General features: G+C 40.9%; 2 protein-coding genes across 3 annotated transcripts; one reads left to right on the top strand and one right to left on the bottom strand.

Moving 5' to 3' along the window:
• The first annotated feature begins 5,253 nt into the window (after positions 1 to 5,253).
• slc25a4 (solute carrier family 25 member 4) lies at positions 5,254 to 7,370 on the top strand. The gene is made up of 4 exons (XM_037473020.2): positions 5,254 to 5,454; positions 6,065 to 6,551; positions 6,650 to 6,790; positions 6,885 to 7,370. The coding sequence occupies exons 1-4, from the start codon at positions 5,344 to 5,346 to the stop codon at positions 7,040 to 7,042; spliced, it is 897 nt and encodes a 298-aa protein (XP_037328917.2). The 5' UTR covers positions 5,254 to 5,343; the 3' UTR covers positions 7,043 to 7,370.
• A 132-nt stretch (positions 7,371 to 7,502) lies between these two features.
• cfap97 (cilia and flagella associated protein 97) lies at positions 7,503 to 12,289 on the bottom strand. Of its 2 annotated transcripts, none has more exons than XM_037473017.2 (5): positions 12,109 to 12,289; positions 10,839 to 11,762; positions 10,208 to 10,488; positions 8,609 to 8,771; positions 7,503 to 8,171 (listed from the first exon to the last, which is right to left on the bottom strand). In XM_037473017.2, the coding sequence occupies exons 2-5, from the start codon at positions 11,737 to 11,739 to the stop codon at positions 8,068 to 8,070; spliced, it is 1,449 nt and encodes a 482-aa protein (XP_037328914.2). In that variant the 5' UTR covers positions 11,740 to 11,762; positions 12,109 to 12,289; the 3' UTR covers positions 7,503 to 8,067. The 2 variants fall into 2 exon arrangements, with proteins under 2 accessions (XP_037328914.2, XP_037328915.2); XM_037473018.2 differs by having other exon boundaries at positions 7,503 to 8,168.
• Between the last annotated feature and the right edge of the window lie 857 nt (positions 12,290 to 13,146).

Here is a 13,146-nt window from a genome sequence, read left to right as displayed (position 1 = left end):
AAAAAATTATCCTCATTTAAATAAAAAGCCAAAATCCAAAAAACAATAAAATAAAACAGAGTAGACGTGGATCCTCTAATTTCAGAAGCAGAAACTACAGAAGTTTGATTTCTTTGCTTGATACTCACAGTTACTGTTGACATATTTTGTGCTTTCTTGTTAAGAGAGAAATAAATAACACTGAATATTTTAATGATAAACTGATCAATTAATTCAAAGATGCTTTATTATGAATAATTATTGAACGAACCAAAACAATAAAGATAATAAAAGTGAGAGTGGTATGTACTTTTACTTTTACTTATTGAGGCTATTTTTTATGGATTTATGGAAACTACGACACAGAGTTTATTATTTCTTAAAACTATCATGTGTACAACTTGGTGAAGTTTTTCTACTTGTTTGAAAGTGTTTTTATTCTGAATACAAAATGAACATAAAAGATGTTCTCTCCACAAGAAAGAAAGAAGAAAAACCTCTCTGCAACATAATATACATGATAAAACCAATACATTTACATACTAGCACTATTACACAATATAGAGACACTGCAGGTTAAACTCTTGACAAGATGTGTGACAAAGACGTCCTCATTAAACATTTCAATTCAGAGTATTTCACAGCTAAAATGACCCCACTAATTTGGGACTAAGGGATTTTAAGTGGGTCCGAAATCTGTTTTTGAGGTTTGAAGAGGTTGTTGTCTTTCTGAGTAGAAGGAGGAGCCGATGAATGGATTTTCACTCTCAAATGACCGGCAACATCATCTTGAGGGTGCTACAAAATATATTACTGCTCTGAATTGATTAGCATCTCCCGGGCGTTGGCTGCTCCAAGTGGATTTCTTTTATTGTGGGTGAGAGATGATTGCTGCCATTTAAAATGTTCCACACTTTGGTGTAAAGCCTACAAAGGTGGAGGGAGGTGAAGAGGCCTAACGCTGCCTTGTGGGGGTTGTTAACAAAATTCCTATAGCTGCATTTGCTTGCATACATACGATATATGTGTAGTGGAAAACAGGTTCTGACAAAGGTCTGGCTTCTGAAAACATTCGATTGTCCAGAACAATCAACAATTTAAGCATTTATTTTTACTGAAAAGGGTGATTTATTTTGTTATGGACAGAGAAACAACTCAACTAAAAAGAAATAACATTTGCAATTATCTTATTGCAGAAACAGACTCTCTCTCTCTCTCTCTGTTTTCTATTTCTTTTAACTCTTTTTTTTTCATTATCTTCCAAAAGACTTTTTAAACCCTGAAAATGGACTGCGAGCAAAGTTTACTTTAGCTAACACATCCAATTAGGGGAAGATAATCTGGGAAGGAGCCGTCTGCAGCGCTGCTTCTCAGTCCCAAATCCACAGCTTAAGAACAAACATCGTGACTCTTCTGAACTCTGGAAACTCCTGAAGCGCGACAGCAGAAGCAACTGCAAGTACATTGTTTTTATACACGTATCTAAATCTGACGCTAAGGAAATGTAAAGGTGCACAAAGATTTAATATGGAAAAAGTGAATAAGTGAAACAGTGTGTAGCACTCAGGGGATTCTACTATACTTTATATTATTTAGTTTTCTGTTTATTGTTTACTATATAATCACCTAAAAATATAAAGGCTATGTATTTGTTACCTTACAAAAGCCAGGCTGTGTCTACATACGGAGCGGGTCCTCTTCATTCTTTAATGTACAAATAATATATTGAATATATTTGCACTGTGCTGAGGTGTTGCAATTTGATGCTTGAGACCAAAGCAGGTACTGAGAGGGGAGGATCAGTGCGGAAATAGAACCGCACCAAATGTATTGTAAATGGGAATTAGTACAATAACAAAGAAACACAAGATTCCCAGAAGTACCAATTAACTTATTAAGGTATGTGTACAACATGGTCACTACACGGTCACATAAAGTTGGACAAAGCTAAACGTGTAAACATTGAACAATTGTTGTGCTGACACCTTCGCACCAGGGTGACCATTTTCAAGCAAAATAAAGCCACTGACTATGATTTCAGATTTGCCACTCATACTGGGCTCTTACTGATATTTCAAACAATGACAAACATAACTGGACATTTGCAATTCACTCAGTTATGATCAGCCAAACAGCAAAGTTCCCCGGACCTCAGACATCCTTCTCTTAACGCTCGACTGTCTCTCATCTTCCCACCTTGGTGCTATAGATCTGCTCCCATATTCTCCCAGTATTCATTCAGCCTCCTGCTCTCCCACCCTCCGCCCCCTTCACTCCCGCCATGTCCATCCCCTCGTCCCCCACTGACTGTGCGTCTCCGGGTCTTCCTGATTCGTCATGGGGATTTCTCATCATTCTATCGTGTTCATATGTGTGTGTGTGTGTGTGTGTGTGTGTGTGTGTGTGTGTGTTTGTGTGTGTTTAGGATTTGCCACCTTTCCCTGATTGAGAAGCGTCAGCTGCATGACACTCTCTCTCTCTCTCTAGCTCTCTCTCTCTCTCTCACTAGCTCTCTTGTTTTGCTGTTACGCCTAAAACGTGTGCTTTTCCCACACGTGTGCTTTTCACTCATGTCTTCCGCCTCTGAAACGTGTGTGAAAACAGGCCAACGGCCAAAATTAACCAGAAGAGGGGGAAACACTTAAATAATCTCCTCCCTCCTGAGTCTTGGAGAGCTCTCAGACGGCTCAGGGAGACTCGGTGTGGATCCCAGCCTGCTGGATTTGAGGATTGTATTAACATTATGACTTCATGACTTTAACCAGGAGGCTGGTGGGATCGAGCATTGTGAGGGAATAAACAGCCAACATGAGGGGGACTGAGCTTTTGTTGAACCATCCTTTTTGTTCTCTGTTCTCTTGTTAATTATTCTTGTATTATTATCAATATATATATATATAAATGTATAAAATAAACAACAACTACTATAATACTTAAATTTCTTGTGAGCTCCACATTCACCATCCTGTTGATTAAAATACTCACTAGAGTACCAAATTTCTCTAGTATCAGCATAAGAGTAAAGTTTGATAAAAACTAGCGGAACCAGCTGTTTAACGTAGACCTTTTAAAAAATGAGACTATAATATAATATTTAATGGACATAATAAAACATTTATCTCTTCAGTAGGAACCAACAGGCTTGGTTACACCCATATGTTTTGGGTCTTTACATGGGATTTTTTGACAATAAGGCAAGTATTGCTACAGCCTTTGTAAACAGCAAAGATATATCCAAATAAACAACCAAATTATTTCAAATAACCATTTTACTATCCAGAGACAAAATATTGATAGTAACTTTTATTGTATCCAAACATGTGCTGCATCTATGCAGACCTTTGCTAAATTTTAACTTTTCGCTGGAAAAAGCCCCAGGAAATTCACATTTTTAATTAGTTTTTATAAAATATTTAAATCTCATTGAGAAATTCAGACTAAATCTCATGCTGGGGTTAGAAGCAACCAGTGCTCCTATAGGCTGGTAAGTTTTGACCCTAATATCTGCGGTTTTAACCCTGTCTGACACTCATAATCTCCATTATCTTTGAGTCTCTGCTCGTCTAAGACCTAAGGTCCGAGACGGTAGGGGACCCGAGGAATAAAGAGATTCTCGTCACAGTTACTTCTTAACAGATAAAATCAGTGACTGTATTGGTGTTGGAGCTTTGCGTAACGGCTGTGCTTATGTGCGTGTTTATGTGTGTGTTGGGGGGGGTCCAACTGTCTGACACCTGCAGCTCTTCATACTCAAAATGCAAATCCAAGCCCACACCCCCTCCACAACCCCTCCTTCAATCTCCAAGATCCAAGGTTACTGAGCAACGACTTTTGCAAATCTAGATCAGATTTAAATAAAATTATAAAAAGAGTTTCAAGGGCATTAAAAAAGTTACATTTGTTTTCTAGAAATCACACAAGAAGCTAATGTTCTGATGTGCAGGCCAACAGTAAAGATTTAGAGGGTTACTATACATTTTTAGATGATCACATGAGCAGCCGTTGGTAAATTTAGAAGAATAAAAATACTTTTTGGAAATACTAGAACTGGCAAATTTGCAAATACAAAACTCCCCAAGATTAATCCCAATAATCAGGATGATATGAGACAGTTCAGAATGAAGATGCTTTAATGAGACAATTGTGAATCAGACCCAAGTGCTCTGCAAAGAAACTGTGACTTTATGCTCACCAAAGGCAGGTGCAAGCCCCCGTGTCAGCAAGCATCTGCCTTACTGAAGTGTTCACGTGAACAAGATGCTGAATCCCCAACCGGCTGTATGGCTTGCAGCTGGGCCCGACCTCTGACCTGGCTGGCGGGGGCAGCTGAAGACCATTTCCCTGTGGGGAACCAGTAAAGTAGTGCGTTATTTGTATTGTTGTGAGCGGGGTGTGGAGTAACTCAGGAAAAGCACCTGTTTCGCTGGGTACCACATTTGCAATCAGGGGGTGTCCGTGATGCCCTTTAATGTAAACAAGCTCTCCAGTGCCACCCAGTGGTTAGACAGCGCAACACAGAAGCAAGGAGACGGGAAATAGAACCACAAGCACAGACCATTTGAGATGAGCATCAAACCGGTTTACTCTGTAAGTTTATATCCAAACACAACAACACTAAGTCTCAGTGTTTTTTTAATTAACCTTTTAAACCGGGTCTATCACCACCTTACATCACCCCTCACTTTGAAATATTACTCTATAAAACAACTTTACTAATTGTATAGTCCTGTTAGGCAACTTCTTGAAACTAGTGAATCAACACAGTCAAGCAGCGCCACCGAGTGGTAGCGAGCTGGTACTTACATTCCTATGACGACAGACCGGGTAAAACCTTATTTATCTAATTAAATGAGTATTTAGTTTAGGCTTATAGTTGCAAAATCAATATCGCAAACTGGACATTTTTTATTCCTATTCTGCATGTATTCGATGGCCCATTGAGAGCAACACTTGATCATGTGAATGAAGCAGTCCAGGACCCACGTTTTTTCTACTGGATCGCATTATGGATGAAGATGCTTAATTTGCTTAGCAGGAAGTAAGGCAAACTACTTTACAATGATTACAATGCTGTACAAATAAATCTATGTTTTAGTAATAATGAAATGTCTCCGGCTTCTCCTAGTCCTGACTTCAGGAGCATGGCGCACGTGGTGACCTTCCACCTCGGGTTTAGCCTCGTTTGTCCGTTTGGTAAAAACGCAAATCCATCATCACCGACATTTCTCGCGATACCTGGCGCACATATATGGGGGGGCAGATGGCAGGGCTCGCCTACTTGGATGGGCGTCTGGTGTCCTTGAGGACTTTGGGGAAGTTTGGATCAGCGAGGGGTCTCAAATCTGCACAAAGAAAGATCCAACCATGTCGGACGCGGTGGTTAGTTTCATGAAGGACTTTTTGGCCGGTGGCATCGCCGCTGCCATCTCCAAAACAGCTGTTGCTCCGATTGAGAGAGTGAAGCTGTTGCTGCAGGTAAAAATAATGGAACCACCTGATGCCAAAGAGCATGGTCGCATGGTCGTTATTTTATGCGCAAAGTGCGCGTCTTACTTATAACTCCAAATTTGGATCGGATGTTTGTATTAAAAAAAGAGTGGTGAACTGTGTAAATCCTCATAGGAATGTGAAGTCAAGGGGCGCGTGAGAGGTCAGCGTGGAGATGGTTTTACGCGCTGGACTTTGCAAAGTTGCTACCATGACTGTCAAGACCTCCATATGTCAATAGGGCCCTAACAGTAGTTTGTGTGCTACTTTGTGTGTCTGTTAAGCTAATTATTAGTCCAATATAACAGATGGCCGCATAATATTTAGTGAAAAGTGAATTGCTAAATTTAACTTGAACTATGTAATCTAATACACTGATTCTCAAGTGACAGGAGTGTGCGCGTAGACCGATGACGGTCTACAACTGCCTACAGTAATGCATGGACGAAAAATACTATGCAAATGCTAGTTATTCAAATTGAAAAACAAAATACATGCTTTTAATGGAAAATTGTCCATTTGCTCAGTTTTTTACAAAAAGAGAATAATGGATGTGTGTGTGTGTTTTTTTATCAACTTTTATTGTCTTTACCTGTAGGTCCAGCATGCCAGCAAACAGATCACTGTAGAGATGCAGTACAAGGGGATCATGGACTGTGTGGTGAGGATCCCGAAGGAACAGGGCTTTATTTCCTTTTGGAGAGGCAACCTGGCCAACGTGATCCGTTACTTCCCCACCCAAGCCCTCAACTTTGCCTTTAAAGACAAGTACAAGAAGATCTTCCTCGGCGGCGTGGATCAAAAGACACAGTTCTGGCGTTACTTCGCCGGCAACCTCGCATCCGGCGGGGCGGCCGGGGCCACTTCGCTCTGCTTCGTCTACCCTCTAGACTTCGCCAGAACCAGACTGGCTGCCGACATCGGTAAGGGCGCCGCTGGGAGAGAGTTCAGCGGCCTCGGAAACTGCCTCAGCACGATCTACAAGGCCGACGGCCTCAAGGGCCTTTACCTCGGATTCAACGTGTCGGTGCAGGGTATAATCATCTACAGAGCGGCCTACTTCGGGTGCTTCGACACAGCCAAAGGTGCGCACATACTGGGCCACTCCAACATCATTCTGGGAACGAGTGTGTTCATTTTATATTTTGAGCTGAGCTGATGATTTAACTCCTCCCTCGTGCAGGTATGCTGCCAGATCCCAAGAACACGCACATTTTCGTCACCTGGATGATCGCCCAGACTGTCACTGCAGCAGCCGGTATCGTCTCATACCCCTTTGACACCGTCAGACGTCGTATGATGATGCAGTCTGGACGCAAAGGAGGTGAGACTCCACTCCTGCTCGTGCCAAATAGCTTGATTTTTACGCTCCCTCCACGAGCGTTATGATTCACCATCACGTGTCTCTGTGTCCACAGCTGACATCATGTACAAGGGAACCATTGACTGCTGGAAGAAGATCCTTAAGGACGAAGGGGGGAAAGCCTTCTTCAAGGGCGCCTGGTCCAACGTGATCAGAGGCATGGGAGGCGCCTTTGTGCTGGTGCTGTACGACGAGATCAAGAAGTACACATAGACTTTCTAATCTTCTAGTCCCCAAGGGAAAGACTTCCCCTTTAAGTCTTAATTCTTGTGATGGACTACAATGTGGGCATGTGCTGTGCAGGTTTACCTGAGCTGGGTCAACACGCCTCCTCAGAAACCTGCATGCATCCACGCACAAACGGTTATTTCAGTGTGTCCGAGTCGAGCTTCAGTGGAGATATTGCCATGGTTTAAGGTGTCACTACCTGTCATACGTCTGTCAGTTGGTCCATGTTTCATTATGTTGTGACTACTCTGAGCCATGTATCCCACCGCACACCTTATTTTATTAAGAATAAAGATTTATCATTCTAATAGTCCAGTGTTTTCGATGCATGCTCTTTTCTACAGTTAAATGTTCCTTTTCCCAGAGGTTATCGTAACACAAACAAAATCGGTGACTAATGACTTTTTTTGTGCTGTTTTATAGGCATCGTGCACAATAACCCAGAAACTGAAGCAGCTAAATGGAATACAGCTATCTTTAATTTAGAAACACATATTGAGCAACCACTCCCATTACAAGAGCAATTAGTTCTACAAAAACATGTTAAACTTAATACCATAGTTAAAATATCTGTTTTAAAAACATAACTTATCAACAGTATAAATATGACAAAAAGGAGCACAGAAAATGCTGATTTAATGGAAAGTTTCCCTCTGGAACTGTTTATTGTTATTTTAACACAGCTGTAAAAGTATAGCACATTCTTAACAAAAATAAAGCTAGCCTGATGAGTGACTGCACTAGTCTGAAGCCACAGTTAAACAATTCAAATGCTTTAATATCTCTGAGCTAACATTCATCATTTGCAATGGGGAAAAAAGTCCATCTTAATGATTGATGAGCATGACAAAAGAAATCACTGAATAGTCTGTTAAGTCAACAAAGAGTGCGTTGAACCGGTGCAAAAAAGAGGCTTTAAGCTAAGTACCATGACAACATCACATTTTCTATTAAATATACACCAGCCATAGGTTGCTTTGTTGATTAGCGATGTGGAAATGGTAAAGTTCTCAGCTCCAGGCTGCACCTGACTTGGGTAAGGGAATTCTTCTGAAGTTACTTGTGGAAACCGCTCTGGAGCTGTGTTGGGTGGAACTGGCTGGCCTGGAACCTGCTGATGTAAACGACAGAGGGGTATGTCCATATTATAGAGGTGAACTGTGTTATTATCGAATCACACGTCTATTGTACCTTTTACATTTCTACTACAATTGTTTCTTGAGAAGGCACTTTATCACTTACATTTCATATTTGACCACGTCAACCCTAACAGGCCATAATAAATAGGTACAGTACAGGTCATCAGTTCATCAGAGATTTATTTTAAAAAGCTGGCTTTAAATGTCTGCCATCATTGTTCTTCAATCTCTGCAGCCTTCAATTTGAAACACATGCAAACTACAACAGGCCGCTACAGGATAACTATACACAGCTGGTCGCTACTCTTGTGGTATCCAACCACTCAATGAACGCAAGAGACTTTAACATGAAGTGATGTCCCAAGCCACCTGGCCCCTGCGATTCAGTTGGACTTTCAATCAAGCTACCCACCTGAGGGGGTCTTGCTGGTGGACCTGTCTGACTTCATGGTGGACATACAGACGGGGTATGAAGGAGCTCCCACGATTCCGCTGTGCTGCTGGTAGTCCATCAGCTGTTCTGCACGCTTTAGGCCAGGTGTTGGCTTGACGGACTCCAGCCTCTTCAAGAAAGCCTGAAAGAAACGCAATCACGTTATTTTACTTAATCGGCATAAATGCTGATGCTGGTTCTAGTGAAATTGTAGGATAACTCTCGGGTTCAACTTGAAAAGATACATCTCAGGTGAAGCCACCCAGTTAAAAAAAAGCTCAACAGTCAACAAATTTCTTCTACGTCCACCAGAGGTCATAGAAGGGCTCTGAGGGTTTCTAAGTGCAGACTGTCCACCTTCTAGGTTTCTGATGTACAAATAGTTTCAGAATATATCAATTTTCAGATCTATAATGTGTAATTTACCAAACTTAAAATAAAGAACTAGTTCTACTTGTGCGTGACTAATAGGGTGTCCGACATGTGCAATGTGTGGGGTGGATACACCGATCACACGGCAGATTCAGTTACTTCCTTTCTAAGAATAGAGAATGTGAAAAGCACTCCCGACAACGTAGAGAGATGGACGCAGGAGAGAGGACAGTCTGTCCTAAAAAGGAGTGGAACACATTCCGTTATAAAAACTGCAATCAGCTTAAACATAATATCAAGAATCAGCAGTAGTGACGTGGGAAAATATCAGTGGAGAAATTGATAAAAGTGTTTTTTCTTTTCACTTTTCTGGCTGTCAACAGCTGCTAGTTGTAATTGACAGAAACATTTTATATTTTTTTTATAACTTCTATCACAAAGTGGTCCAGCACAGTAAAGACATTCAGTGAGAGGCCAAAGCTGCAGACGCTGATCAGTCTTATAACGTCAATCTGTGACGTTGCTACCCTGCCACCTGCTGGCATCTGTCAAAGTCCATCCGTGTCCGCTTTCAGGGGTGGAAAACTTTATTCAAGCCAAAGTAGTAGTATCCTTAAATAAATGTGAATGTAAGTATAGTATAAGTATTAACTGATAAAGCTGCAGAAAATCACACAGGCTAAAAGTTACAAAAAACATGTTGCTATGTTCCTATTGAATCCCTAATTGCTTAAACTAGGTAAGTTGCATAGTCTACCAGAAAATGTTCTGTCTTCCTCTACAATTGATTAGATCTAATTACAAGGATACATCAAAAATAAACCCTCATGTGACACACCAAAGATTTTTGGAGAAAATCTCTGACGCAGTAATAATTTGATGGGAATCAAAGCATTCTGCAAAAAATGATAACTAATTTATATGTATATATACATATATAATAAAATAATAATATTTTTAGAGAATGAGTGCCATGTTTTAATTAAGGCAAAAAAGAAAATTTACAGATTAGAGTAGCACTATTATCACCAGTATCACCTACAACCTGAGGTCTAATCAACTAAATTAAATGTTTTGTATGTTGCCGTTCTAAAAATGTATCAGTTTAGTTTGTCTTGTCCGAAGGGCTGTCTATATCTTTACTAAATATAGAGTTTAGTTTTGATATGAAATTGAGTAACAATCCACACAGGAGGCCAAACTCACCAAGTTTTCCCTCTCGATGCGTTGCTGTTCCCGTTGCCTGTTGAGTGCGCTGTGAGAGAGGCGACTAGGGGGCAACTTGCTGGCCGTGGGGGTTTGCTTCCTCGCTTTACTTCCTGGTCTGGGCCCCGGAGACTGGCGTGAAAGCTCACGAAGAAGACGCTGGTTCTCCCGATCTATGCGCTGCACCTCGTCATTGGTGAATGAGTAGTTCTTCCGATTGCTTGCCCCAGGAAAGCAGAAAACCAGTTGACCTCCAAGCTGACTCTCTGAACCGAGGGAGCCTGATTGGTGAAGAGGACATTGATAACAGTTTCTGAATCTCCCCTTTGGAAAAAAATACAGGTTTAATGGCCTTTAGGTGAGATTCATTATGAAGTCAATTGCATGTATTATTTCTCATTATATTAAGATTTATAAAAGTTTTTCTGGATAGATGATTTCACAACTTTTGTGTGGCAATATAAGTCTGGAACTAAAGTCAAAGCTCTTGGTTTAAAATGAGTTGTAATATGTAAGAAGTTATGTTCTTGCCTGAGACCTGAGTAATCAAAAATTGTTGGGAACAGAACTTAAACAGAAATAAAGAGCATGGAAACCATAACTGACAGATAAAAAAGGCGGTTTGACTCACACTCCACATCCTGATCTGAATCCTCATCTGGGCACATGTTGCTGAGGCCACTGGAGGGCACACTCTCCAACCGCTGCACCTCTTTAGCCTCCGTGTGGTTCAAGTCCAATGACTGGAGAGGGCTGATGTCAGGAGAAGAGAGGGGGCTCACATCTGTCACGGTGTCCTCTGACTCCTCTGTACGGCTCACAGGACCGTCCCGAGATCCTGCTGAGGTCCTTCTCCCTCCAGGGGACAAGGGCGGCTTTCTGGGTTTGTGGAGGGTGGGGGAATCTACACGGCTTCTCCCATTTCTGCTTAAAGAGGAGCTCTCTGAGTCTGCATCACTGCTGCTCTCAGTTGAAGTGGGGGATGGACTGCGGGTGTGACGATTTCTTATCTGCTTTTTAGGAGATTGTTTCTTTTTCTCATTTAAGTGTTTGGCTGGCAATGGATCTTCTTCATACTCACTCGAGCTCTGGCTGTACACAATCTTACAATCTGCCTCCCTGGCCTCATCCAGTGGCTCCATAAGTTTGCCATTGTGCCTTTTGGACTGAAAATTTGAGTCTGCGTCACCATCACTGCCAATATGTTCGGCTTTATCAGTTCTACAGGCAACCGATGATGATGATGATACACCTTCTTCTATTAATTGAGAGCGGTTCTCTTTATTTTCTGCTCTGCTGCTACTGTTGTTGATGACTAGCTTTAGAGGTAGTTTTGTCCCATCAGTCCTTGGAGAGCCATCTTTGTTTTTTTCCGCCTGTTTTGCACGTAGCCTCTCAAGTGCTGATAGGCTCTCCTTTTCAGCCTTCCAGCCTCTCTCAGTGTTTTCTCCTCCGTCTCTACTGCCGTCATCACAGTCACTGTCAAAAAAGGAATGGTCCACTTCACCATCTAGTTCACCGGGGTGGAACATGGCAGACTTCCTCAACACTAAACCTATAAAGTGGTGCAAGATGGAGATGTCAGTCGAGTTAAAAGCTAAGGCCTCGTAACGTTTAAAAACAAGCTGCTGAGTTTTACAATCAAAATTAGAATGACATATGGAAACAATATTCATGGTAAAGGCATTTCAGACTTTCCCCCTTGTAGTATGGTCATACGTCACGAAGGCTTAGCATCTTTTAAAAACAGAAACAATAAAGCTATTACTTTCAACTCTAATAACGTTAGGTTGGCTAGAGTTGATTCGCTAACTTAACGTTAGCTAACGTTATCTTAGTCCCACTGTGTTAACGTCATAACGTTAGTTGCTTCGGTTAGTTGAAAGACAACAACGTCTTACCTTGCAAAGGGTCAACAGGCACGTTACAGTTGCATTTACGTCAAGAAACAGGGCAAATGTAAAGAAAAGGTTCACTGAAAAAACACATTCTTCCACGATACAGGAAAGGCTAGATGTCGGTCAACGTGACGGTGTCTGGTAGCTAAGCAACGTCACTTCCTGACAACGGTTTAATATTGCAGCCCATGGGCGCAGAGCCGTATAAAGAGAGTCGCGTTACCGGAAGTTCAAACGAGGCGGTCGTCACGTGTTACATTCACTTCAGCTCGTTTCACTACTACTTGGTAGCTATTTAATTGCATATACTGTATAGACAGAACTGTGATTTCTCGCTTTTTAGTAGACAATGTATTAATTCCATTATATTCAATATGCATATAGAGTAACAACTAAATACAAATCTGTATTAAGTCACATACATTGTGTGTTTTTAAAGCAAATTTGATTCATTGCTCTGGCTTGTTGATATATTGTAGACTAAAGTAGCCTTATTTTAAAGGAACAGTGTGTAAGATTTATTGGTGAGGTTGCAGATTGCAAGCAGTAACACACCCCTTTTTTACCCCTCCCTTTCCAAACGTGTCTGAGAACTAGTATCTGTGTAATGTTAACTTTATTATATAGCTGGTACTCTAAAACGTATATAGTCATTCATCATATTCATCCCCAACTCTACAAACACATTTAAATCTTATATTTAACCTATATTTAAATATCTAAAGCCCCTGCAACCTACAAAAAAAATCCTATTCAGAAGCCGTTATCCTTTCAATCACAAAATATTTAATAAAATGACGTTAAATGAAGTTTAATAGTTCACCTAACAGGGATTTGGCTGTTAGGTGTTGCTAACTCTAAGCAGTAAAACATGGTAACTGTCAGCCTTTCAGTAGCACGACATATAATCTCACAGATGAAAGAAATGAAAATAAATCACACTGCAGTGATTTGTGTTTTTCAGTTAAATGTTTAAACAACTTATCAATAATCAGAAAGGATAAAGGAATAAACTAGAGGACATTTAGTTTTGCCTTTGGG

Source organism: Pungitius pungitius, chromosome 9, assembly GCF_949316345.1.
Source record: "Pungitius pungitius chromosome 9, fPunPun2.1, whole genome shotgun sequence".
NCBI lineage: Eukaryota > Metazoa > Chordata > Actinopteri > Perciformes > Gasterosteidae > Pungitius > Pungitius pungitius.
Note: the sequence above shows the minus strand (reverse complement) of the source record. Positions and strands in the feature narration are given on the sequence as shown.